The 27,357-nt window shown below is 38.4% G+C and overlaps 2 protein-coding genes and 2 long non-coding RNA genes across 5 annotated transcripts; 1 reads left to right on the top strand and 3 right to left on the bottom strand.

Annotated features, from left to right (window-relative positions):
* Positions 1-348: 348 nt before the first annotated feature.
* Positions 349-2,827, bottom strand: cfd (complement factor D (adipsin)). The gene is made up of 5 exons (XM_032548017.1): positions 2,674-2,827; positions 2,432-2,588; positions 2,122-2,263; positions 857-1,141; positions 349-703 (listed from the first exon to the last, which is right to left on the bottom strand). Exons 1-5 carry the CDS (start codon positions 2,735-2,737, stop codon positions 524-526), a joined length of 828 nt encoding a protein of 275 aa, XP_032403908.1. The 5' UTR covers positions 2,738-2,827; the 3' UTR covers positions 349-523.
* A 6,513-nt stretch (positions 2,828-9,340) lies between these two features.
* On the bottom strand, positions 9,341-14,440 carry LOC116709115 (uncharacterized). Of its 2 annotated transcripts, none has more exons than XR_004336821.1 (3): positions 14,220-14,440; positions 10,616-10,692; positions 9,341-10,062 (listed from the first exon to the last, which is right to left on the bottom strand). It is a non-coding gene; the product is annotated as an uncharacterized LOC116709115 (long non-coding RNA). The 2 variants fall into 2 exon arrangements; XR_004336820.1 differs by having other exon boundaries at positions 10,616-10,676.
* Positions 14,441-15,372: 932 nt separating this feature from the next.
* Positions 15,373-18,655, bottom strand: LOC116709116 (uncharacterized). The gene is made up of 2 exons (XR_004336822.1): positions 17,215-18,655; positions 15,373-15,787 (listed from the first exon to the last, which is right to left on the bottom strand). It is a non-coding gene; the product is annotated as an uncharacterized LOC116709116 (long non-coding RNA).
* On the top strand, positions 16,851-21,955 carry LOC116709114 (gastrula zinc finger protein XlCGF57.1-like). The gene is made up of 2 exons (XM_032547463.1): positions 16,851-17,017; positions 19,325-21,955. Exons 1-2 carry the CDS (start codon positions 16,975-16,977, stop codon positions 20,563-20,565), a joined length of 1,284 nt encoding a protein of 427 aa, XP_032403354.1. The 5' UTR covers positions 16,851-16,974; the 3' UTR covers positions 20,566-21,955.
* Positions 21,956-27,357: the final 5,402 nt, after the last annotated feature.

Genomic DNA, 27,357 nt, shown 5'->3' with positions numbered 1-27,357 from the left:
GGCTTAGGGAATCTTTCATGTTCATCGACTCCTTTTATGTGTTCCTTCTCTTCACTGGGTTTAACACGCAGTACTTTGCAAAAAATAAATAAAATTCATATTCTTTGAGGTTTTTAATTTTTATTTTTTTTGGTGTCTGTCAAGTTTGACTAGGGCATGCCAGTCTGAAGTCTCTTGCTGTCCCTGACAGGTTTTCTTTTACTTTGTTCTACCCAAAGAAGTGATTCATCCTTAAAAAATAAAAGTCTGTCCTCACAGCATCATGTTACCAGCAGAGCAATTTGAACGTTATTTAAAATTTCACCTCTGTTTTCATCCGTATGCGAAAGAAAGCTGAATGGACATGCATATGTTTGGAACAAACATGAGACGGTGACAAAACTTTATTCTTTGTTTTAAAAAAAATAAAAAAGGTGAGATACACGGGTGAAATTAATGAGATTATACATGTTTGCAGTATGTTCACAGTGCTAGAGTCAGAATTCATAACCTCGTGGTCCAACACTGTTGCTTTGTGTGAACTCTAACTTGCTTCCTGTGGAGCTGCAGCCGGCTGAGTGCCCATGGTGTTGTCTATCCACTCGGTGAAGTGGGAGATGATGGTGTAAACTCCGGGCTTTTTAATTTGGCCGCACTTTTTCCCTCCATTGGAGGTGATGCCAACGGCGACGCCATTGTAAAGCAGAGGACCACCAGAGTCGCCCTAAAGAAATGGAAATTAAGCAGGTAAGAGTCGCTAAATGTATTTTTTATTTTTTATTTTGGGAGATTATGGGGTTATTAAAATGTTACTGAAGAAATCTTAAATGTTTTTGTTTTGATTTAAGCATGGGGGGGGGTAAAAGCTACAACTTACATCACAGCTGTCTTCCATTCCATGAACACAGTCCTCTCGGCAGACTTTGTGAGCACATATCATGTTGTTGGTGAACTTTCTGCCGAAGTAGTCGGTGCGTCTGCATTTAACCCGGTTGATCACTTCGATCACCACCTCTTTGAGTTTGTCCGGCCTTGACCCCAGGTTGTCCAGCGACCCCCAGCCAGCCGTCTCCACCGCCGCGCCCGTGTCGGGGTTTGTGCCTCCGGCTCGCAGCAGTTCAACGGCCCTGATGGCATCAGAGGCGTTGAATGGTCGGTCCAACTACGAAAATATCACAAAACATTTATGTGTTTTTATTTGACATGGTGAGATTAAATTATGTTTTCAAATTGTGTTTTTTTTTTTGTTTGTTTTAATGTTAAATTTATTTACATTTTGGACAAGTGTTGCACAAAAAATTACGTAAGTCAGCGTGTTCTAGACATTGTAACGATCGCCCAAAGCAAATCTACGCAATATCGTTCCAAGATGGAACAATAGAGTTCAATCTAAGAATGAGTAGAAAGCCAGAAATAAAATAAATAAAAAACGCATTCGTAATGGTTGTTTAAAATTATTTTAAATAGATATGTTGTAATATTACAACACAGAGATTTACATGGTTACTAGCTGGTACGAGTACAACTGGAATGTAAGGATTTATGGAATCACTGTACGTGTATGTCAAAGCATAAATTTAGAACGGCATATTAGGGCCATTCTAGACAGAAATAAAAGGAGGAAAAAAGCTCATAAATTTTGAGTTTAAACTCAAAAGATTTTCTAGAAGAAAACTTACATTTCTGAGTTTCAAAAGTTGAAAATTTGCCAGAAAAAAACAAAAATTTTGAGATTAATCTCAGAAATTTTCTAGGGAAAAAAAATCTATGATTTCCAAAGTTGAAAATTGGCCACTTCAGGAAATCTAAAATGTTCAACTTTTGAAGCTCAGAGTTTTTTCAAGAAAATGTATTAGATTAATCTGCCAAAAAAAAATCTGAAATTTACTCCTACTTTTTTTTTATTGCCATCTACAATGGCCCTCAATACATCATCACATGTATTGAACTCACGGAAGTGCATCAAAAAATGCTGTTGGTTGATGTTATTATTGACCAAAAAAATAAATGGGAGTTCTTAGTTTTAATGCTTCTAATAAAATATAAAAAATAAACGTTTCTGTATTTGACCTGATGAATGTAAAATAATTGATCAATTCCGATCTACATCAAACAAAACTGACACAAAAATGTTAGGCTTACCTTGATTAGAGCAATGTCATTATCATAATTTTCTATGCTGAAGTCGGGATGGTTGTGTAGTTCCATGATGTCAAAGGTTTGCTTTGTATCTTCAGCTTCACTCAGAGAGTGGACGCCCAGCACCACCTTCCTTCCATTTGCACTGTACAAGGACAAAGATATTGAAAAAGAAAATAAGCAACTATTCAAACAAATTATAGTTGCTCAAAATCGCAGAGCAAATTCCTCCACAAGAAGAAAACAAAAACACATAATAAAATAACATAACGTCTTCCCTGCCTGTTTGGTGGTTAGAAGAAAGTTCCCTCACCCGTTCGGCATACAGTGTACTGCAGTCATCACCCACTGATCTGCAACCACAAATCCCCCACATTCATGCTTCAGCGTGTTGCCCTCTGGTACCTGGATGGAGGCCATGTAGGGTCGAGAGTGTGGCGCTGCCTCTCTGCCACCGATTATACCCTCACCTGATGGGATATTTCACAGCTTTTAAAATGATTCAAAACACGGCAATAACGCAGACGTACATCTGTAAAAAGTCTTTAAACTCACCATGGGAAATGAGGGCAATTAGAAAAAGAGCAACCCCAACAGCTGGTTGTTTATCCGACACCATGGTGCTGTTGTAACTAACCCCCAAAACCAGAAACGGATCTTTTAAAGCCTTCCTCCCGAAAAAAAGAAAACATAAATTAGGAGGCTGTTGTGCAAGAGAGAAGTGGAGGGGGGTGCCGAATTCCTTCTTTTCTCCGTTTTTTTTTTTTTTTGGAACAGCAGGGAAACATGAAACGCTGAAGAAATGTTCTGTTTCTTCTCAGTGAGCAAAAACATCAAAGTTGTGTAAGATACAAACATTGCAAAAATCCCATCAGTGAGACCAGAAGAACTGTGGACACAATATCTTAAAGTTACATAATGTTTCGGAGTCAAATTATTAAGCTGGGCATAAAATAATGAGAAGATTTTGTTCTGGATTTCTTCCAGTAAAAACAGCAGAATGAAAACAAGCAGCAAGATTAAGTTTTTTGGGGGGGGATTCATTTCGGGTTGTGTTGAATGTTTTGCTGATTTATTTTGTGGATATTGGTTTTGAGGCCAGGGTTGCCACCCCGACAAGATTATAAAGGCCTAGTGTCAGCCCAAGTGTTTTCTATCAACTGCAGCGGCGTGAAAGCCAAGATGGGGAAATTAAAAAAAGCAGGTGATCAAGAATGGGCAGGATAATGAAGGAAAGGGCAGAGGGACGTGGCTGGCAGTCGGAGACAAGCCGATCGGTGGAGCAGCTGGACTAGGAGCACACAAGTGGGGTTGTAAAGCGCATTTGATTGTGGAGCCTGCCACCCAGCCTTGGTGGCTCGTGGATGAAAGACGTTGTCCAGGTCTGTGACAAGGGCGGAGGACCGAGTGTTGGGGATCCCTGGAAGTCGAGGTTCTGCGGAACGCCAACTGGTGAGAATCGAGCGCTGGGTGATCACCGAAGGATTTGAGCACCAGAGGATTTGGGCGCCGAGTGATCGCCGGCGGAGGCCCCCCGAGGAGAACCGACCTAGGGAGAATCGAGCACTGGGTGATCTTCGGAGGGTCAAGCGCCAGAGGTCAAGGCCGCCAAGGAATGCTGCGCAGGCAGCGAAAAGTCCATGCTCCTTTTTTACCTAAGACTCTGCTTTTATGCATTGTGCTGCCTTCACATTTGCACACTGCATTTTTATTGAATTAATTGTAATAACTTGTTGTGAACTATAACTAGTTTCAAAAGCACTGCTCACCCCCAGGGTTATTACCTTTTTAGTAGTCCTAGTTTACCTAGGTGGTGATGCTGGTCATTTAAATTTTTGTTCACTTATTATTAGCACCGCTCGGGGGGCCACAGAATTTGGCGTTGCTGGCAGGATTGCAGGATTCATGAGCAGTGCTTTCATAAAAATTTTTTTAACTCAGAACATTTATTATTTGGGTTCATAAAATTATGCCTATTAGCCCAGCCCCCCAAGGAAGGAGCAAATGTAAGGTCTTTTACATGCAGAACCTGAACTATGTCTATGTATGTGTCATATATGTCTATATGTCACTCTACACATGGGCAAGAGGACAATGTCCTGCCAGTTATAGAGACTGAATTAGTCCAGGGACCACCCTTATAAAGGTGTGGGGGGATGTGGCAAAAGGGAATGTTGAGTTAGTTGCATGAATAATTCTTTGCTGTGTTTATTTTTTGATTTATGTAGATGTGTGATATTTTGGTATTTACTTTGCAGTGCTTTTTATTTATTTATTTTGGATTCATTTGGGCTTGTTGTGTTGCATGTTTTGCTGATTTCTTTTGTGGATGCTTGTTTTGAGGCTGGGGTTGCCACCCCAACCAGATAGGAGACGCCTATTGTCAGCTTCCACAGATGTATCAGCTGTTGGACATTTTAAAATTACTCAGCATTTGTCAGATGCGAATAATAAACCTCCAGAACAGTTACTATTTTTAATTCTTTAACCATAAGGATCAGCTATCTATAAACACTGATTTGCTTCATAGTTGATATTGTAGAAAAGGACATTCTGATGTTAAAAAAAAAGTGTCAGAGATTCACCCTTTAATGTTTTCATACTTGTGAAATATATATTGTGATGGAACCATTTACTAAAAGAGGAAAGAGACGACTGTTAAAAGTACAACATGTATCTAAAGTTATTGTAAACTGGCATAACTATATTAGAATTCAAACTACTTTAATTAAGTGAATGCATGACATCACAATTTAACTTTTCACCATTGTTTAGAACACAAATAAACCCTGGAGCCTGATCTACATATCCCGCTATTATCTGCCGCTACAGTGTGCTAACCAACTACCATCACAGCATGTTAGCTACTCCCTCTAGCCACTGCTGGCTCCGAAATACAACAAAACTCTTTCGATATCTTTACACTTTGACGCATTTCCTTAAACATTTCTCTATTGTGAGCACACACCCGTGGGCATCACACACGGCAGGATCGAACCTGATCGAACCGTTATACCTAGGATTTCTGTCGGCTATTTTGTGGTCTGTCAGCTTTTGAAAATGGTCCGACAGCTCTAAGATCGTTCCTCATTACACTAAGGAAATGAGGAAGGGAGGGTCAGTGGAGAGCACTGGAGTTGAGCCTTTTTTCATTCGGTGTCATCAACAGAAAGAGAAAAAGGCCGGAAGAGACGATAAAGCCGATAATTACAATGACGTCGATAGTTTTAATTTATCGTACTATTAATTGATTTATCGTTTATCTCGACAGGCCTACCTGTCACTGATCCACTTTGGTCAAAGATTCAGCTGAATTTATTTCGACACAAGGATATTCTTGTATACAGTGGATTTCATGGTCAACTCAGTGACAGTGATGTGCTCTAATTATATATCTGAAACAACAAAACCCTACTTACATGCACCTGCACACTTGACAGTAACTCAACCTGACCCATAGACGAGACAGTGAATAAAACATGACTGGATAAGAAACCGCCAGTTATGCAACTGCAAACAAATTCACAAAATGCTTTAAGACTAAAATAACATTCTTAACCACGAGAGAAATGCAGAAACCAACAAGTGATGACCTTTCATAGCAACGGATACATATATTACAGCCAACTGCAGGTGTGCAGTTTAAATATTTGTAGAATCTGTATGGATTCTCATGTGTGCATTTAAATTTGATTTTATATTACATCTGTGTCCACAAAGTTCACAACAGAAAGGTTTCTGTCCTGTGTGGATTGTCACATGTGTGTTTAAATGTAACTTTCGGATAAATTTTTGGCCACAAATATCACAAGAGAAAGATTTCTGATCTGTGTGGATGTTTATGTGCCTGTTTAAACTTGACTTCAGGCTAAAACTTTGTCCACAGACATATACCGAAACGGTTTCTGTCCTGTGTGGATTCTCATATGTTTAGTTAAATTTGACTTCAGTCTACATCTATGTCCACAGATATAACAATGGAAAGGTTTCTGTCCTGTGTGGATTGTCATATGTGTGTTTAAATGTGACTTTCGGTTAAATTTTTGGCCACAAATATCACAAGAGAAAGATTTCTGATCTGTGTGGATGTTTATGTGCCTGTTTAAACTTGACTTCAGGCTAAAACTTTGTCCACAGACATATACCGAAACGGTTTCTGTCCTGTGTGGATTCTCATATGTTTAGTTAAATTTGACTTCAGGCTACATCTATGTCCACAGATATAACAATGGAAAGGTTTCTGTCCTGTGTGGATTGTCGTGTGCATTTAAATGTGATTTTCGGCTAAATCTTTGTCCGCAAAGATCACAACAATCTTTGTCCACAAAGATCAAACTCATCCATGCGTTCATCTTCAGTCGTATTGATTATTGCAACAGCGTCTTCACAGGTCTGTCCAACAAATTAATCAAACAACTGCAGCTGATCCAGAATGCTGCTGCTCGCGTTCTCACTAAAACCAGAAAGATAGAGCACATAACACCAGTTCTAAAGTCCCTCCACTGGCTCCCTGTAGCTCAAAGAATAGACTTTAAAATACTGTTGTTAGTTTATAAATCACTGAACGGCTTAGCACCACAATACATTAAAGATCTGCTTTTATTGTATCAACCTTCCAGACCTCTCAGGTCTTCCGGTTCTGGTCTGCTCTGCATCCCCAGAACCAGAACCAAACGAGGAGAAGCAGCTTTCAGCATCTATGCACCACGAATTTGGAACAAACTTCCAGAAAACTGTAAAACAGCTGAAACACTGACTTCTTTTAAATCTCAACTGAAAACCCACCTGTTTAGAATTGTATTTGAAATGTAATCAATTACAAATTTATTGATGTAACTTAATGATTGATTCTATATTGCATTGTGATTCTGTGTTTGTTATGATGTAAAGCACTTTGAAATGCCTTGCTGCTGAAATGTGCTATACAAATAAAATTTGATTGATTGATTGAACAGAAAAGTTTCTGTCCAGTGTGGATACTCGTGTCGGTCTAAAAGTGATTTCTGGACAAATCTTTGTCCACCGAGATCATAACAGAAAGGTTTCTGTCCAGTGTGGATACTCATGTGTCGGTCTAAAAGTGATTTCTGGACAAATCTTTGTCCACAGAAATCACAACAGAAAGGTTTCTGTCCAGTGTGGATTTTCATGTATGTGTTTAAACTAGATTTTACGGTGAATAGTTGTCCACAGACATCACAACAGAAAAGTTTCTGCCCTGTGTGAAATTTCATGTGTTTGGTTAAACTAGATTTTTCAGTAAATGTGTGTCCATAGAGATCACAACAGAAAGGCTTCTCTCTTGTATGAATTCTCGTGTGTGTTTAAGTGTGATTTTCCGCTGAACCCACGTCCGCAAAGTTCACAACAGAAAGGCTTCTCTCCTGTGTGAATTCTCATGTGCGTACTTACATGTGATTTTCGGCCAAATCTTTGTCCACAGACAACACAACAGAAAGGTTTCTCTCCTGTGTGAATTCTCATGTGTCTGTTTAAACACGATTTTTTGACAAATCTATTACCACAGATATCACAGCAGAAAGGTTTCTCTCCGGTGTGGTTTCTCATGTGTGTGTTTAAATGTGACTTCTGCTTGCATCTGTGTCCACAAGGTTCACAACGGAAAGGTTTCTGTCCTGTGTGGATCCTCACATGTGCGTTTAAATATGATTTGCAGCTGAATCTGACTCTGTAAAGGTCACAACAAAGATCTTTCTGTCCTGTGTGGATCTTCTTATGCCTTGTTAAAGCTTCTTTTCCGGTGAATGTTTTATCAAAGTCTTCACAGTTAAGCTTCAATTCTGTCTGGACTTTCCTTCGTGAGTACATATTTTTCTTCTCAGTCAAACATTCCTTATTCTCCAGCGAGGTTGGCCCCATTTCGGAATCTGTGTTTCTGGAGAGACAATAGAATAGAAGTACTTTATTCATCCCAGCAGGGAAATTACTGAACAATGAACAAATTCTTCAGCAACATCAGAGGAGCTAAAAGGCTTGTTAAAGTTTTTATTTGACTTAGGAGCTCTACTCTCCTTCCATTCAGGTTCTAAGAAGTTGGAACCATCTCCATGACCTTCTGTCATGATTGGTTATCTGCTATTGTTCTCTTCTGGAGGCTCTCTGTCTTTAATTTGGTCTTGATAAAGCTGTGAGTGCAAAGGGGAATGTTTATCATCCTCACTCTTTATGGCAGTAGCAGTGACTGAAAACTTGAAGGCATGAATCTCCTCGTTCTCACAGAGCTGCTCTCCACCCAGACTAATGAACACTCCCTCCTGTTCCTCCTTTATGTACAGTCATGGTCAAAGTATTGAGAATGACACAAATATTATATTTTCACATGATCTGCTGCCCTCTGGTTTTCATGTGTGTATGTCAGATGTTGTCATCACATACAGAAATACAATTGCAATCATATTATGAGTAACAAAAGCTTTTAATGACAGTTAGAATGAGTTAATGCAGCAAGTCAATATTTGCAGTGTTGACCCCTCTTCTTCAGGATCTCTGCAATTCTCCCTGGCATGCTCTCAACCAATTTCTGGACCAAATCCTGACTGATAGCAGTCCATTCTTGCACAATCAATGCTTGCATTTTGTCAGAATTCCTAGGTTTTCGTTTGTCCACCCGTCTCTTGATGATTTACCACAAGTTTTCAATGGGATTAAGATCAGGGGAGTTTCCAGGCCATGGACCCAAAATCTCTATGTTTTGTTCCCTGAGCCAGTTAGATATCACCTTTGCTTTATGGCAAGGTGCTCCATCATGCTGGAATAGGCATTGTTCATCACCAAACTGCTCTTGGACGGTTGGGAGAAGTTGCTCTCGGAGGACATTCTGGTACCATTCTTTATTCATGGCTGTGTTTTTAGGTAAGACTGTGAGAGAGCCGACTCCCTTGGCTGAGAAGCAACCCCACACATGAATGGTTTCAGGATGCTTTACAGTTGGCATGAGACAAGACTGGTGGTAGCGCTCAAATCGTCTTCTCTGAACAAGCTGTTTTCCAGATGTCCCAAACAATTGGAAAGGGGATTCATCAGAGAAAATGACTTTACCCCAGTCCTCAGCAGTCCACTCCCTGTACCTTTTGCAGAATATCAGTCTGTCCCTGATGTTTTTCCTGGAGAGAAGTGGCTTCTTTGCTGCCCTCCTTGAGACCAGGCCTTGCTCCAAGAGTCTCCGCCTCACAGTGCGTGCAGATGCACTCACACCTACCTGCTGCCATTCCTGAGCAAGCTCTGCACTGCTGGTAGCCCGATCCCGCAGCTGAAACACTTTTAAGAGACGGTCCTGGCGCTTGCTGGTCTTTCTTGGGCGCCCTGGAGCCTTTTTGGCAACAATGGAACCTCTCTTCTTGAAGTTCTTGATGATGCGATAGATTATTGACTGAGGTGCAATCTTTCTAGCTGCGATTTCCTTACCTGTTAGGCCATTTTTGTGCAGTGCAATGATGACTGCACGTGTTTCTTTCGAGATAACCATGGTTCACAGAAGAGAAACAATGATGCCAAGCACCAGCCTCTTTTTAAAGTGTCCAGTGGTGTCATTCTTACTTAATCATGACAGATTGATCTCCAGCCCTGTCCTCATCACCACCCACACCTGTGTTAATGGAGCAATCACTGAAGCGATGTTAGCTGGTCCTTTTAAGGCAGGGCTGCAATGAAGTTGAAATGTGTTTTGGGGGATAAAGTTCATTTTCTAGGCAAATATTGACTTTGCAATTAATTGCTGTTACGCTGATCACTCTTTATAACATTCTGGAGTATATGCAAATTGCCGTTATAAAAACTGAAGCAGTAGACTTTGTAAATATTAACACTTGAATCATTCTCAAAACATTTTTCCATGACTGTAGAGGAGCTTTGGGTCAGGCAGATCAGCACAAGGTGTGGGGTCTTCAGGAGCTTCTTCTTTAACCACCACCATCTGCTTATCACCTGCACAAAACATTAAAACACATTATGCACATTAGAAAGTATTTACACTGCAGCCTGGACTGAGTGACTTTAGTGACTCACCAAGCTTTTTCTCAGTTTAACCATTTCTTATAGGGACACCTACAAGCAATGGCTACTGATGTGATGTGTTGATCAGTCCTACAGGAGATATTGGTTTGAGCAAGCTGTGTTCTAACAACCTTGCTTGTACAAGCTGTTCAGCCAAGGATTTCCGCCTTCCTATTCACGTTAGCATTTTTGCAATCGTTTTCAATCTTGAGGATGTCTTGGAGAATTAGATGGACAGCTTAAAAAGGTACACGAGTTGAGAAAAGCCAGGTGTGTGGTGTCTAGGACAGCCACTGGACCAGGTCTGATGTGGTCTAACAGGGTCCAGAAAGTGGTGGAGCCAGAATGGACCAGAGATCATTTTTGGGGTGGTGGGCATGCCTCATTAAGGTGTCTTATGATGCAAGACACCAAAAACATGCACTTCATATTATAACGGCCAAAGGGAACAATCAAAGTTCCTTGTGTTATAGAGTTAGTATACCTGAAGGTCCACTTGGGCCACTAGTCACAGCTTCAGTCATGGCATGATGGGTGGATGAGTTCTTGATTCGGAGGGTTCTGTTTAAAAGAGAAGAAAAATAATCAATGATTGGAATACAACAGATATCAACAATGAATTTTATAGACATTAGTATTTTCCTCGTTCTACAGCTAATGGATAATTTGGTCCCTTGACATGCAACATGATAGACTCCTGGACATTCAATCAAGTCTACCCTGATCAGGGTTCCAGAATAACTTTTGTACTTTTTTTATTTCTTAGGTAGACACAAGTTTTTACTGGATCGCTTTAATCATTGCAGTTTTTCCATGTATTGTCATAAAGTGTTGTGGGAGTGGTGGTGGAGGCGGACGCTGAGACCCAGGTAAGAGAGAAAGATGGTTGTTTTAATGATAAATAATGCTCCAAACGGTCCACAAGACTGAGCTTAAGCCAGGGCTCACACCGGTAGCAACAGAATACACGCGTGGCAAAACGAACAGGCAGACAGAATGACGCGACGAGGACCCGACGAGGAACAAAGGACACAAGTGGGATTAAATACACACAGAGGGTAATTACGGGGAGGAGAAACACCTGGGAACAATCAAGGGGAGACAGGACAACATGGAGACTCAGAGACACAGAAACTTGAAATAAATACACAGAAAAACACGGAACATGACATGTATTGATTTTTTTTCTCATTGCTTGTAAATAATTGAAGAATTATGAGTTACTGCAACATTTGATAGAGAATTTTTGACTTTGAATTTGAAAGGCAATATTAACTTGTAAACAATCTAGTAAAGTTCTCCGTGTGAAACACAAATCTACAACACTGGTAATTTATTGAAAAGGTGTTTAAAGTGCTTCCGTGAGCTGAAATCTAAACTTTAAAACATCAAGAAACAATAAATGATAAAATGCTAAAACAAAATCTAAATGACAAGTGCAAATACTTATGCGTTATGTCAAATAAATGTCTTATGAACACCTCAAATGGGACATTTCATTGCACTCAAGCTATTTTTCTGATAAAATTAAAAATTTTATTATGAAAAATTATGTAAGACTTAAACTTAGAGAAGGAATGTTCTTCTTTTGTGATATTGTAGGCAAAGTTAAACTTTATTATCATCTCAGCCTCGCTTAATGACCTTTTCCTGCTGCTGAAATCTGATTTCTTCAATTAGAGAAATGTTCCCTGATTTCAAACCTTTGGCTGAAGGGATGCTTCCAGACTCCACTGTGGCTTCAGAGCACAGATTCTGTCCCCAGATCAACATCAAAACTTTCACACCTGGGCTGCATGCCATTAGAATATCTTGCAATGACGATATCACGTGTGGTATATTTCTATTTTCGTTTTCCTTCTGCACTTAGTCTATGTGACATATTGGATTTTTGGCAACGTCATTCATGTCCAATGTGAGCTTTTTCCAACGCGAGTCTGTCGAATAGGACTGTGTAAGTGGGCTACTAACAATTAAGTTTTATTAAACTATGTGTTGGCCCTGAAAGTAAGATCAAGCTTGATGTTAAGGACTTTAAATGCATTCAATAGAATTCATTTGTGTGTCACAAACATAAAACGTTGTCAATCTCACACAAAGAAAACATAATACCATTTGCACAAAGTTTGAAATGCAACAATAAAATATAGGTGTGCAAATGTACATACACATTTTTCTCTTTACAACACCTGAACGTGAACAACAAAACATCTAAACTACATTCAGAATTGCTGCTATACTTCAGCACATTCGATTCAGCACTGCTTATCTGACCATATTTACTCTGGCATCATATTAACAAATACTATTTTTCTTAAATTTACACAAATTATGTGACTATTTTTATAAGATGTGTTAATGCTAGACTCTGAATTAATTCTCCCGGAGAGTAGAGAAAGCCTTAAACACGAATTTAAGCCTTGGTAATGCTGTTCCTATATGTAACGCCGTTTACTGGTATCCTATCCGGTATCTGGTATCCGGCGTCGCTTACTTCCAGTCTATTGCTCGGACGTGCTTGACCAAGAAGATAATACGCAAAGTACTGATTACTTGGCTCTTTCGATGGTGTCCACGCTACACAAAAGAGCCCAGAGCTGTATAACTTTATATGCGGCCAAGACAAATTAGACTGTGGCTTGTGAGATATAAAATGACTCCAGCTCCTTTCCCTGGGCTGCCAATAGACCCTTTTCACATGACGTCACACAACTTCCGTTTTGGCTCGAAGCTGTGTATCCTTAGTTCCGGTGTACATAGTAAGTAATGATAAAGTTGTCTATTTCATATATATATATATGTCATATATATATATATATATATGACATATATATATATATATATATATATATATATAGAGAGAGAGAGAGAGAGAGAGAGAGAGAGATGTATAAATCTGACAGCATATGTTGATCAGACAGATCACCGGAGCATGGAGTTTACACAGTCTCTAAAACATTTGCCTAAAATAAGATTTGAAGATATATCACGATTTGCAAACCAGTTCTCTCTGACAAAAAAATCTAAATTAGACAAAGGCTACAAATTCTTCACCGAACAATACCTGTTTGACTATGAAGGTAGGTATTTTTGTTTTGCGTAACCGTTAGCTTAGCATTAGTGAATTTTGTTAGCTAGCTAACTACGTGACATAACTGTTCCTTAACCAGAACTTTTTACTGTTTTTGAACTATAACGTTTTAGGCTCTAATCTTGATCAGATTATTAAATTATAGACTGGAGTTGCCACTCATCCCATAAAATAGGGATTTGTTTGTTATAAGCAGAGATGTCCGGTGCCGCCGCTGCTTTGTAATGTCTTTAATCGGACCACTTTTTCGGTAACGAATAATCTAACGAGTTCGTATTTCAAATCCAGTAACGTTGTTGGAAGCTGCCCTTTATTTTCCATTAATACAGAAAATGAACCTCTAAACGTTACATCACTGACAGGCGGCGGTGTATATGTTTCCTAACTGTGGCTAAAGCTGCTGCTAGCTGGTTTACTCATGATCGGAAGCTGGTTCCTTTGAATACAGTTGGAGAATGGTAAATTGACAATGACTGATAACGGTTATCTAGCACGTAAACACTGTTTTATAAAACACAGAAAGTGAACCTCTAAACGTTACAGCGCTGACAGAGAGTATATTTTTCCTAAATGTGGCTAAAGCTGCTGCTAGGTGGTTTACTCTCCGATCGGAGGCTGTTTATTTTATACACAGATAGAGAATGGTGAATTTACAATGATTAGTAACAGCTATCTAACACTTAAATGCTGTTATTATTAAACTTACCTTTTATTATATCCTTAAGATTATGAGAATGCGGGAAGTTTTCAGCTTGGTTCCCAAGGCAAAATCACACCGGAAGTAAAGATACCCAGTTTTGAGTTATGGCGGCCATTGTCTGACGTCACTGTGAAAAGGGTCTATAAGAGAACTGGGCGTAAACATGCGCAAAAAAGTTAGGCAACGTTAGCTACTGCTAACTGTTGTCTACGAGTTGGCTTGCTATGGGTCCTAAACCATTAAACTTGCACAACTTGCATAAAAAGTTGTGGCAATCGTCCCTTTATTATACCTTACCTGCATTTTTCTGTTGACTAGGGAAACCTCAGACAGCCAGGATGAGTGCTCAACTAATATGCCCGGATAGCAACCGTTACGGTGCAGGAATTGTTCCGGGGTCTATGGTGGACAGAAAGCAAGCACAAAACAGCTGCCGCTGTAAAACAGTAGTGGCTGACGTAGTGACAGCTTTTCCGGCTGACGTTTTTCCACATCGTCATAGTGGGATATGTGTGTAAAATTTCTTCTTCTTCTTCTTCTTTTCCTTTTTTATGGCGGTTGGCAAACAACTTTTAGATGTGCATTACCGCCATCTACTGGAATGGAGTGTGGATCGGGACGCTAACTATATACACCCCCCTCAAAACAAAACAAAACAAACAAAACAAACAAAACAATAAAATAAAAAAAATAAAAAATAAAAAATAAAAAAAAAATAAAAATAATAATAATAATAATAAAAGTGTAAAATTTCGAGGAAAGAGATGAATTAAATACAATTTAGAATAAGACTGTTGCATAAAATGTGGTGAACGCGAATTGCTGTGAATACTTTCCAGATGCACTGCATAGAAAATAAATGAATTGTGTCAGCAGAGAGTTGTTTCAGGAGACAGAGAATTACAATTGGTCCAGCATTCTGTTTGGAGTGTAAGATTAGAACGGTACAACTAAATAAGGAGTGTAGTGGCTGTAATTGTTGGTACTGAGAGAGCGTAAATGATGTTTAGAGAATTATGAAGCTGAAATATTAGATAAATATTAAAGATTAATCTATCTCAATCTGAAATAGTATATTAATACAGCTTATGTAATGAAATAAAATAATTTACTCTATTAGAAATATTTTCCCTCTTTGCTGTCAATAGTGGAGTTGACATACTGTAATAAATATTTTTTTCTGGGAAAAAGTAAGAAAAATATGTAGTTCAATGTTTGACAATGACTGGTTTATCAAAGTCATTGTCAAGTGACAATGACTTTGATAAATCAAGTCATTTATCAATAATATATTAAAAAAAATAAATACAAGAAAATAATTTTTTTTCTTGTCTTGAAACATTACATGCACATTAAATTATGGAATCATGTAAATATGTTCTTTAATAAAACACTAAAAGTGTGTGTCTGTTCATCAATGTCAATATAAAAATGATCAGAATCATGTCTATCAAATAAAAACATTGTGCTCTTTATTCAGAAATCCACCAAAACAATTAAATAATCACATCAAAAGTTAGGAACTCTGTCTTTAGTCAATTATTTGATTACCAAATATATTGGTGTGTGTGAGAAAAGGTGTCAATTACAGGTATTAACTTAAAATACTTTGTAGAACGGCACTTTCTGAAGTTCGGTCCATATACTTGTGTTAGCTTACTGGCACATAGGCCACATTCAATATGGCGGACGCTGTGACGTATCGCAGGAACCGGCCGACCCGCTCTATGAAGCGTCTATTCATGTCTATGATGCGTCTATTCATGTCTATGATTTGCATCACCTGGCTCCGGGGCGCCCTCTGGTGGAAATTGCAGGGAAGAGAGTAGGAGAAAATCGAGCACACAGAACAACGCTCCCAGAACCTGGCAATATGTAGATAAATAAAACTAATATAATAATTAAAAAACAAAACAAAGGAATTAAAAATGAATGAGTGATGAGTTGACATGCTTATTGCTGGAAAACAAAGTTTTCCAGCAATAAGTAACTGAATCACAGTAACTGAAATCTGTCTACATCAGCAGCTTGTAACAGAGTTTTCCAGTGACTTCTCTCACTTCACGGTGACAGAGTCACCCTAGTGGTGACACACAGCAAATGCCATCCAGAACTGATGTAGAATTGCAAAACAGGACATTTTTTACTGACCTCTGATCCTCTAAATGAAAAATATGTGGCTAAATCTATTGTAATTTTACTACTATGATCATTGTATTATTTCATAAAAGTCACAAATAGTTTTATGTGTTCTAATCATGGTTCAAATTAAGCCTCAAAGCTGTATTAAAATCAAATAACTGAGTATCTCTGTTAATTGGAAACCGAATTCTGAGCTCTCAATTAAATCATTGCATATTATACTCCTTATTTAGCAGAATACAACCACAAAGTTAATATAGGGGGAGGAAAATAATAGAATATAGCTAAAATGTCCTCTTCTGAATGGTTTCCATGTTAAAACTCCACATCAGATGTTGGAGATTTACTGGGTGTCCTTTAGAGCAGTTCCCTTGTCATTCTGGAGGAAGAGAAGTCTCTAATAAGAACAGGAATAAGAACCACTCAGGGATGTAATTCCACATCAGATCAGTTGTAAAATTGTAAAGCGGAGGACAATTTAATTTCCCTTTAAGATCAATAAAGTATTTTGGAATGGAATTTGTATTGTCTCAGCCTGACCTGGGATTAGAAAGATTCTGAATAATCAAATGTTAAGCATCACCAAAATGGACTTGAAGATATTGCATATCTTTCTAGATACATTAGCTTTTAAAAACAATTTATTGATTCACATTCATATGCATAAATTTCATTTCCAGCCACTAACACACGAACAGGAAGTATTTTACTTTGAAAGCCCCTCTTAAACGTCCTTTCTTACCGCGACTCTGGAATCAACCGTGAACCGGAAGCGTGCTTTTATTTTGAAAGGCATTTGTAAACGAAGGCACCGTTAACGCTTTTGTTTTGCCGTCTCGCGGGTCCAAACCAACCGAAGGCTGGCTTGAACCCAGTGAATTACACCAACGTAGCGACCTTGAAAGCCACCATGGAGGCTCGTTTCAACCCCAAGGTTCTACTACACAGATTAGGTTTGTATATTTTTTCTATTTATATATGTGTCAGCTGTTGCCTAGAAACGATTTTAAGGTGGATTAGCTTCTGGGATATTGTGCACCCATCGGTGGCTACTTCCTTCTCGCGGATCTGATTTCTGTTAGCTCGGTACCAGTAACTGAGCAACCGGTATCTAGCTTTGGACAGGCTGGTCACCCACTTGATTACCTACTTCCTCTGTTGTCCATTAGCACCGATCGGCTGGTGTTGGCCTCGGATAGACTGACCACGCATAGGCCGCTGGTCTCCCGCGACTCGTACTAAATTCTTTAAAGAAAAATGTTGTCAAGTTTGCATACAGTGTCTTCAGCGACATGTATAAAATGCATTAATGTGTTCTTTTGACAAAGGTTACTGTAGTCCTGCTTGAAACCAAGCAGTATCAATAAAGTGTTTTATTGAGGGATTATCAGTTGACGTCACTCTACGTCAGCGTCCACTGTACTGCGCATGTCGCCTGCAGGAAAAAGCGAAAAATATATGATTGGTTGATAGTGGTATTTTATTAGCCTTTACAATTAGGCTAATCAAATTAGAGACCCCTAACCGCACAAACACAGGAGAACTTGTCTTTTTTTTGCTTTTTGCTGGACCAGTTCTAGTGTGATCCAGATGAAAAACAAACCAAAAAACCAAAAAGAAGCATTAATATTGCCTTTGATTGAAGTTTCACAAATGGAAAAAGTTAATATATAGTAAACACTATGTTCTCACTGGCAGTACATTGGCCTGTTCTAACATGTACACTTTATTTATGGCAAGGATACTTTTTCTGTAAAGTTCAGTATTTAAAAAGTGTTTCTTCTGGAGCTCATGTCAAGCTCAGTTGTCCCAGGAATTTGGAAAACAAAAAAGACTAAAATCAGTCTGAATGTTTGTCTTCAATGAAGATGAGGCTGGTTGAATCTTTCTCTCTTTCACTTTTGTAGTTTCCTGCTTGTTTTGGTGCCTTCCATACATTTACTTTCTAGTACTGTCTGCCAGAATGCCAGACAGTACAGGTTAAAAAAAACAGTAGCTAGTTAAAAAAAAATGGAGGCTGACATACAGCTGATTTATTTTATGTTTAAAATTGGATTTTGGAATATAGTGAAATAGTTTTTGATCGTGGTCTTGAGAATCAGATTTCTTATGTAATTTTATTTTTTTTGTCACACCACTATCAAGCAAACTCCGCTCTTTCTGACCTCAGATATAGATTTTAAATCCACATCTCCAGTTATTACCTTTGGCACTCTGTTATAACCTTTTCCCTTTCCTTCATTAAAATGTCTGGAGGAGGCGTAAACTGTGCAAATAGTATCTTTTTTCCCCCCCAAATGGTAGATCCTTAGCTACTTCACTGCCTGCTCTCCATCTGCATTCCTCTCTTGTGTAAAATGAATTTGACATCACGTTAAAGTTACATATTTTAAATATTCCACATTGCTGAACAGGGCACACACACACACACACACACCCCCACACACACACACACACCCACACACACCCACACACACACAAAAGGAACAAGTTCCATACACAAGCTCTATCAGTTTCTTTGTGTCAACACAAACCAGCACACAACACATTCACATTCCACTTTCTTGTAAAGATTACACCAAAAAAATATGCAAACATTTCCCACACCAAGAACAGAATATTCAGTTTGTTACAATATTATGTTTTGAAGCTTGATGGTTATTTTGCGGTTATTAGTAAATGACCATCTGAACACATCTGTGTTTGATTAGCTAATTTAAACACCTGATGAAATGTTTACATGTCAGAACGTAGGCGTGTTGGTTATTTTTTTTAACTGAACCGAAACAAGCTGAATTCTGCAGCACATGTACATGTAAAGGTTATCAAAGTCAAGCTAGCACAACTAACCTACCTTCCTCTACCTCTCTATTTTTCTTTTCAATTAAAACTTGTTTCTGACCTGTGAAACGTGATACTCGTGGACTTTTTGTGGTTGCCACAGTGTTGACAATTAGTTGCAATTCACTGTGTAAAACAGGAAGTGACCATAGCTTTTGTCTATGAAGGTCGGACTTCGCCCAAACTAGTCCCTGTGGTGGCTACACGGTCAGAGAGGCACTCGACTGCGAGAGCCGCTCAGTGCTGCTTGCAGCTTGAATTTTCTTTTATTATCTTTTGTTTGAGGATTATTTAATAGTTGCCAATGTCAAAAAAAATGTTTAAACCGAGAAATGTTTAGTGAGTCACGTAACGTGAAAGTCTGCGATGCAGTCTGAATACTTTCTAAAATGTGTAATGTGCTTCAATGTTTCTTGCAGATGTTCAACAGTTAATGGTAGTTAAAGAAGAAACTTCTGATGACCACAAACCTTGTGTTGACCTGTATGACCCAGAGCCCCACCACGTAAAAGAGGAACAGGAGGGAATCTGCATTAGTCTGTGGGGAGGGCAGTTCAGTGGGAAGGAGAAGATTGATACCTTCAAGTTTCCAATCACTGCTATTGCCATAAAGACAGAAGATGATGAACATCCCCCTCTGCTCTCGCAGTTTTATCAAGACCAAATTAAATACAGAGCGTTTCCAGAAGAGAACGATGAATGGGAATCCATCAAGATAGAAGATCATGGGGATGGTTTCAACTCCTTAGAGCCCGAAGACACTGAGAGGGATGAAGAGGACGATGATGATGTAAAGTACCCCGTCTCTGAGCTGACACACTTGTCAGACTCTGGACTGAAAACTAAAAACATGGGCAGTGAATGGAAGGAGAGTAGAGCTCCTGAGTCAGAGGAAGACCTTGTTGACCGAGTTTTAAGCGTCTCTGAAATTACCGAACAACTTTTCCGTTGTTATTCTTTCCAGAGACATATGGCAGATTCAGAAACGGGACATTTAAGCTCCTTGGGTGACAGTGGATTGAAAGAGAAGGAAATCGTGGACTTAGAAGTCCAGACAGGAGAAAAGTTTCACTGTGAAGACTGTGGAAAAATGTTCAGTCATGAACGAACTTTAAACGCACACATGAGAATCCACAGGGAACCTAAACCTTACTGTTGCGTTCTCTGTGGAAATGGATTTAGCACAAAATCAAGTCTAAACAGACACATCAGAGTCCACACAGGACAGAAACCTTACTGCTGTGATCTCTGTGGCCGTAAATTCTCTCAAAAGGGACATTTGGCGCAACACGTGGTGCTCCACACCGGACAGAAACCCTTCTGTTGTGATGTCTGTGGACAAAGATTTAGCCTGAAAACATGTCTAACCAGACACATGAGAGTCCACACAGGAGAGAAATCTTACTGTTGCAGCATCTGTGGATATAGATCTTCTCAAAAAGGACATTTAGCACAACACATGGTCGTCCACACTGGAGAGAGACCTTTCCATTGTAATCTCTGTGGACAAAGATTTACAGGGAAATCAAGTTTAAAGAAACACACGAGAATCCACACAGGTCAAAAACCTTTCTGTTGTTATCTTTGTGGACACAGGTTTACACAAAAATCGAACTTAAATGCACACATGAAAATCCACGCTAACAGGGAAGTTGCTTAGTTATGAATAAACAAACTGCAAAGCTGCAGTCGACTGTAAAATATTTGATTAGTTGTTGGTTTTAGCGTTTCTCTTGTGATAAATTTTTGTATATTTCAGAAATTAAAGAAATATGACTTTGCTTCACAGCCCTATCCTGACGCCTTGATATTGACCTGTGTCTCTAAGAAACTCCCCCTTCAGCATGTCGTCACAATGCTCCCCCATGATTCCTTTTACAACTGAGAAGTTGTTTGTAAAAACTCAAAACGTTTTGAATTTTGAGAGAAATGTCAGAATTTTTAGAAAAGAGTCAGATTTTTTTTCCCAGTAGCTCTAATCCTTTTCCATAGGTTACTGCCCCTATTTTAGATATGATACATTTTTACTTTATTCCAGACAAGTCCCACAGACTCTTGAGGTGGCTGCAGTTAAACAGCTGCCTCATGAAACCTCTTGATCAAGATGAGTTCATAAATTAGACCTTCAGTGGTGTGGAAAAGTTTTCTCCCCTTCCTGGTTTCCTGTTGTTGGCCTGCTGGTCACACTTGAGTGTTTCAGAACATCAGATCAAACTTGTTTAGGTTACAACAGTTTGTTTTGTAGCTGGGCCAGTCCTAAAGTGGCCCAGGTGCAAAAAGAAAGAAAGAAAGAAAAAAGCATGGAAATCAGCCATTGTTGAAGTTTCACAAATCACACGGTTGGTTTCAAATATTCTCCAATTGATATAATATTATAGTGTTTTAGTTTTTAAACTAGAACAAGTTAAAGATACTTTGGGTTGTGAAAAATGTATTTCTGCATTTTTAATTATGTCAGGATTGGTCCTCCAAAGTACTATAGCGTAGCTTATTATTTGGTAGGGTTCTTTTTATGACAGAAAATGCATAAAAAAAAATTGTAGCATGTAGTGTCTCTTAAATGACAGCAGGTGTCAGTAATAGGTTGACTTCCTACATGCAAGAATTCACCGCCAATTGAAATCTGAATGTTAGAAAGTCAATTTTTAAACATCTGTGTATCACTCATTTTGGTTAGGATCATCAGTGATCAGTTTTAATATTTTAAAAATGCAAACAGTCCCTTAAAGTGAACTCAGCTTAGTACCTCTCAAATGCTGAGGCCACGGCATCAGTTAAAACTAATCTATATATTTTTATGTTGTATTTTAGTTTTGCATGTTGTAAAAATACCTGTTGGAAAAACACTACTGCTTGACCTTTGCCCATTTTGGACAGTGAAAATGAGTTGAGCCAACCTATGTGCTAAACATCCTTTTAATTCCACATTTCTGTATTTTTTATCAATCTGACTTAATGTTCTAATCTAAATATGTTGTATTTTGATTCGCTTTAAATGGAAAATCATCATAATTAACTGAAATAAAAGCTTAACATCACTGTGTAATTAATCTGTCTCAGTGAATTATTATTGAAGAAATATGAACTTTTTAAAATTTACTGAATACATCTATTCAGTAAATATTGAATATAAAAAATATCTACTGAATATATTTTGTCTCCAAAGAGATAAAGGGATGATGGATGAAATTGAAATGTGCATTTTCCTCAACTTGTCAAGAGAAAGATATTGAAACAAAACATTTTTTCCTCATGCCTTCACTGTCCCAAAAACCAGAACAGAAAGAAGTGTGGTGGGTTTTTGATAACTTTAGACCCTTGCAGAACAATTCATACCCCTGGAACTTGTTCACTTTTTTCAAATGTTACAAGCACAAATTTAATTTTGTATTTTGTTGGTGGTTCAGGTGAAAAAGTAGCTCAAAATTAGGAAGAGGAAAGGAAATTACCCATAATTTTCAAATTTTTTATGAATAAAATTCTGAAAATGTTACATATATTTGTATTCAGATGTTGTAATTAAGTAGTTTGTGGAATAATTAGAGCTGAAAATGTTTTGTATGCCTAGAGGCTGAAAGGTTTGACCTTTTTTGGGGGGGCGCAAGGCAATCTCAGTCATATTGGATGGAGAGTACCGGTTAGCATCAATTTTAAAGTGTTAGCTCTGGACCATTCCTGCACTTTGATTTATGCTATTCCACTGTAGTTCTGGCTGTATTTTTAGGGTTGTTGTCCTGCAGTAAAGCGAATCTCTGTCCCAATCTGAAGTCGTGTGAAACATATTGTTTTTTTCCCCCTCTTTTGACCTGTGTGTAGCTACATCCTACTTTCCTGTTTTGGATAGTTTGTATTTATTGACAGAATTTGGACGCTAAAGTTCATTTCAACCGTGTTTTGTGTAATCTTTTGCATAACATTTCTGTAGGGACAATCGGTGAAAAATGGCCATTTGGCTTATTCTTGCACATTTACAGCAAGGTTCATTAATGTGCGTTGTCCCTGCCAAATAAATAAATCAATTCTCAAACAGCATCCCAACAGCATGATGCTGACACCACCATTTTCAACCAGGTGCATGATGTGTTCAGGGAAATGTATGACAACAGTATGGTGACTCAGTCTGAACATGCGGGGCAAAAGATAATGTAACAAGGCATGTTTTTTTTTACACTTTAACCACAGTAATATGAAATTTTACAGTGAAAAACGTAAATTTGGGCATTACCTTCAGTTGAAAGCAGAGCGACAAGCTTTCAGGAAACTAACAACAAATAAGCGCTAACGAGGCTAGCAAGGTAGTTCCCACAGAGCTCTTTAAAGAAGACAAAAACTCTAGTCTGTTCACTCACTCCAGCTGCGTCCAGCTAAAAAGTCAGCTGATAAACAGCAAAACTATCTGTAAAACCATTTTGTTGTAAGTTTAGATTCAGCACTTCTTCCATCTTAAACTTCAAAGACTCTCGCACTTAACAGCTCAGTAGGCTTCTTCATCTTTTTTATGGCGGTTGGGAAGCAACATTTAGATGTGCATTACTGCCATCTACTGGACTGGAGTGTGGATCTGCAACCTTTCTTTTCTTACAATGCAACAATGCTGCAAACACGGAGAACAAAGGCGGCACCCACAGCGACAGTCTGCATTCTGATTGGCTGAAACACGCTGGAATGTAAATATTTTTGATTGGTTATGCAGGCTATCCAGCTTTCCTAACCTCAGCTTTATTAAAGAGACTTCCTCGTTTTATGTTGGTTACATTTGATTTGAGAGAATAAAAGATTTTCTTAAACATGTTTAAGGCTATGTTTATTTTTACATTTCAAACTTATGCGATTAATCTGATTTTAAAAAAATGTAAGCGATTGACAGCACAAATATTTGCTGATGTTTAGCATAAAATGATGTCAAAAATAATGTTCTAATGTCCAGTCTAAATATGAGCCATGAGCAACCTGTTACTGCAGCAGCACAGAGGCTCTCCTCTGTTGCTATTTCTAGATTTGATAGCCTGCAGCATTATGAAAGCTACAGAATAAATTCCTTTCATATCCAGCGCAAACCCCACACCCAGGCTGACAGCGAGCTGGCCACTCTTAAAACGTGGGAATACAGAGGCTCTGTGTGTAAACAATGATGAAGGTTTTTGCTGTTTGACATGCATGTAAATTACGTGGTATAAATAAAAAATACGCCCCGGCTCACGGCAGGTGAGACATCAAGCCAAAAAATCTGGGCTACAGGAATCTCATAACCAAAAATGTCTGGGAGTCAGGTCAGTAAGAAATAAGAGGTTTGACAACAGGAGCATGATTTGCTCAATGTTAGTCTTGCACTGCCCTCTGCTGACACAAAAATAGAACTGCAAGAGCCTGAAAGAAAAAAAATCCTTTCTTCCTTTGTTGACCGTTATCTGTGTACTACTTACCTTCAGTACTCAGCGTTTTTCAGTAGGTTTCCAGGAAGTTTCTGCTGTTTTTGAAACTTCTGCGTGTTGCAAAAGAATTCCAACCATTTGAAATTTTTCACTCTTTACAACCACAAGGTTCTTTTTATATATATATATATATATATATATATATATTGGGGTTTTATTTAACAGACCAACACAAAGAAGTGGAAAATTTGGTTTTTAAAACATATTCTTTTTAAAAGATGTGTTTATATTTATTCCTGGTGAGGAAATACCTTTTAGAACCACCTCTCCAGGCCCTTGTTGATCTCTGTGATGCTACTTGTTCACTGACGCTCTCTAACAAACCTTTGAAGTCTTCACAGAGCTGCTACATGTACAATGAGCTTTGATAGCACAGGTTGACTCTGTTTACCAGACAAGTTGTTGAGTTTCCATTGACCATATAATCATGCAATTGGTGTGTTAATGGAAACACCCCAATTTTGAAAAAACCTCATTTTTTGATTAAAAGTTTTGCCTCTCGGATCAGTTTTTTTTTTTTTAGGCTGTATCAAAATGAGTGTATTTTGCAATACTGCAATGGAAACACTTTTCACGTCGAGTCGTCAACGACCGGATGTTACTGCTGGCGAGAAGGAGACGACAGGAAGTGTTAGGGGGATCATGGCCCGGCATGTTCTTAATTCACATATCAGGTGAACAGACTTATTCAGTGATTATAATTGTGTTTCTTATTTAAGCAGAAACACCGCAATTGCAAAATTGTGTTGTGTTTTTTTTTTTGACATTAGCAGAATATCTACAAAGTTTTGTGGACATTTTTAATAGAAACACAGCCAGTGACTTCTGAAGGGAACTGGCTGTTCCGGATTTTATTTTGTGGCGTCAAGGCAAAGAGCGTTAATTATGAATTATGAAGTGCTATCAGATTTGTAATCTGATAGCACTTCCGGTTCCTCACATTAAGGGAGGTTATGAATCGAAGTGGTAACGTCGCGTCTTTAGAACGTAATCTTCAGCAGCATATTTTTCTCCTAAATGAATGAAAGTTCTTTGAGCAATTCAGAATATTTTCATGACTCTGTTTACTGATTAGTCAATGTATCTCCCAACACCATGAATGGATAAAGTATTCCTTTAAGTCCTAACCTATGGGGTTCCTTTATTGAGGCGTTGTTGCTTGGACTTTCCATTGTCAAGTGCGTATGGTTGTAGTCAACAATGAGACGAATTACAACTACAACTACGGCCCTGAGCAACCAAGCCCACCCAGGTAGGTGTGTGTATGTTCATCTATTCCATTTTTATGTGTGTGTGTGTTTGTGCAGACATCCATATCTGATCATCCTTGTGTGTGGTCTGGAACCGAACCAGCTATCAGTGATGAGTTAAAGTCATTTTCTACTTGTTTTTTTTCCCCTACAGGTTTCATTCCTCTTTCGTCCCCTTTCTTTCTCTCCCTCTTTCCTCCCCCGTTCGCTCATTCCGCCACCTCTTTCTCTCATTCTCAGACACTGAGTCAGCGGCCTGTCAGTGCGTCTGTCAGTCAGTCAGTCATTCAGCTCCTCTCTGTTTTCGTCTTTGATCTCTCCTTGCCATTGGCGCGGCGGAGTGCCGGCGTGTTGTGTCGTCTTCCTCGTTTTAATCTAAACTCGACAGAACACCTTGAGCGCTGAAAATCCAAATTGTGAAAAACATGAAATACAACCAGCCACTGCTAGATAGTTTCATTTTGGGGAAAGACACATTCATGAACTTCTTTAAAACTGATTGTTTGATCGGTTAAAAAGAGTGAAATGCTGTATTATGTGCTGTCTGAGACAACACATTCATTGCCTTGCAAAGGTTTTTATATCAATCTTTTCATATTTTGTGCAGTCATGAACTTTACATTGAATTAATGGGATTTCATGAGACCGAAAAACACCAAAAATGTCCATAGTAGGGAAGAGGAAGATTATTATTCTTTACAAAGAATAAAAACGTCTGGAGTGCATTACTCTGACACCCCTAAATAAAACCCAGTGCAGCCAATTTTCTACTGAAATTACTGCAAATGCAGTGTGTCTATTATTTAGTTTTAAAGGGGAAGCATTATGTATTTCCCAGACACATAGTGCCGTTTTATAGCATTTTCACTAATAACATAAGAACTAGTGAAATAATCTGCCAGCCCACAGGTACCTTTTCTTAGACAATATTTAGGAATTATTCACTTAAAACAGACTTGCTGAAGAGTTACTTGTAAGTTAGTTTTGTCTTATTGCAAGTGCATTTGATATTTGCACTAGAAAATAGACCAGAATGTATTTTTGCAGTGAGGACAAAGAGATTGGTCAGAGTTGACTGGAAGATAGAGTTAAATTCAGGGTGATGCTGGAAGAAAACCAATCGACTGTAAAAAACCTGAGACTGGTGTGAAAGATGAGCCCCGGTAGGATAACACTAAATGAAAACTACAGCTAGAATGACTTAAAGTTCAGATCCAAATTCATCTGAGAATTTGTGCGAGGTCTTAGAAATGCTTTTTAATAATGTTTGGGTTATTAGGCAAAAAATCAAAAAATTGAATAAAAGACACCTCTCTACATTTTATTACATTGCGATAATAAACTCTATAGGTGATTGGGGTCTTTGGGTCGTGACTTGTGTGTTAGCATTTTGTTCATTTTGAGGCAGCCTATCATTGCCGTTAATGTCTTGCCATACTTAGCACCGTTTTCTTAATTATTTCTTGCTTTCTAATCGCTGTGCTTTTTAATTTGGACTTTCATATGTGGTCTTAGTTCTTTTTCTCTTTTGTAATGTTTCTTCAGCTCCCTGTTTTCACTCTACGCCATTTCTCCATTGTTCTCTGCTACAACATTAATCCTATATCAAAAAGAAAAAGTAAAATACAATCAAAACTCATTTGTTTCTCTGTCATATTGCATTTAAATTATAACTCAAAAACTTTTTTATTTATTTATTACAGACTTGTAAACTAGCAGACTACAACTGAAGGCATAAAACAAAAACAAATATAGCCAAAGACACTGCAA

The sequence above is a fragment of the Xiphophorus hellerii genome, chromosome 19 (genome assembly GCF_003331165.1).
Source record: "Xiphophorus hellerii strain 12219 chromosome 19, Xiphophorus_hellerii-4.1, whole genome shotgun sequence".
Classification (NCBI taxonomy): domain Eukaryota; kingdom Metazoa; phylum Chordata; class Actinopteri; order Cyprinodontiformes; family Poeciliidae; genus Xiphophorus; species Xiphophorus hellerii.
This window is presented reverse-complemented; position numbering and strand designations above follow the sequence as displayed.

Bases quoted from the DNA above. Each gene is read 5' to 3' on its own strand.
- cfd (XM_032548017.1), bottom strand. From the start codon at position 2,737: ATGGTGTCGGATAAACAACCAGCTGTTGGGGTTGCTCTTTTTCTAATT. The intron at 2,264-2,431 runs GTGAGGGAACTT...GTCCTTGTACAG, and splicing joins GTACACTGTATGCCGAACGG to TGCAAATGGAAGGAAGGTGG. The intron at 704-856 runs GTAAGTTGTAGC...CCATTTCTTTAG, and splicing joins GAATGGAAGACAGCTGTGAT to GGCGACTCTGGTGGTCCTCT.
- LOC116709114 (XM_032547463.1), top strand. From the start codon at position 16,975: ATGGAGGCTCGTTTCAACCCCAAGGTTCTACTACACAGATTAG. The intron at 17,018-19,324 runs GTTTGTATATTT...TGTTTCTTGCAG, and splicing joins GGTTCTACTACACAGATTAG to ATGTTCAACAGTTAATGGTA.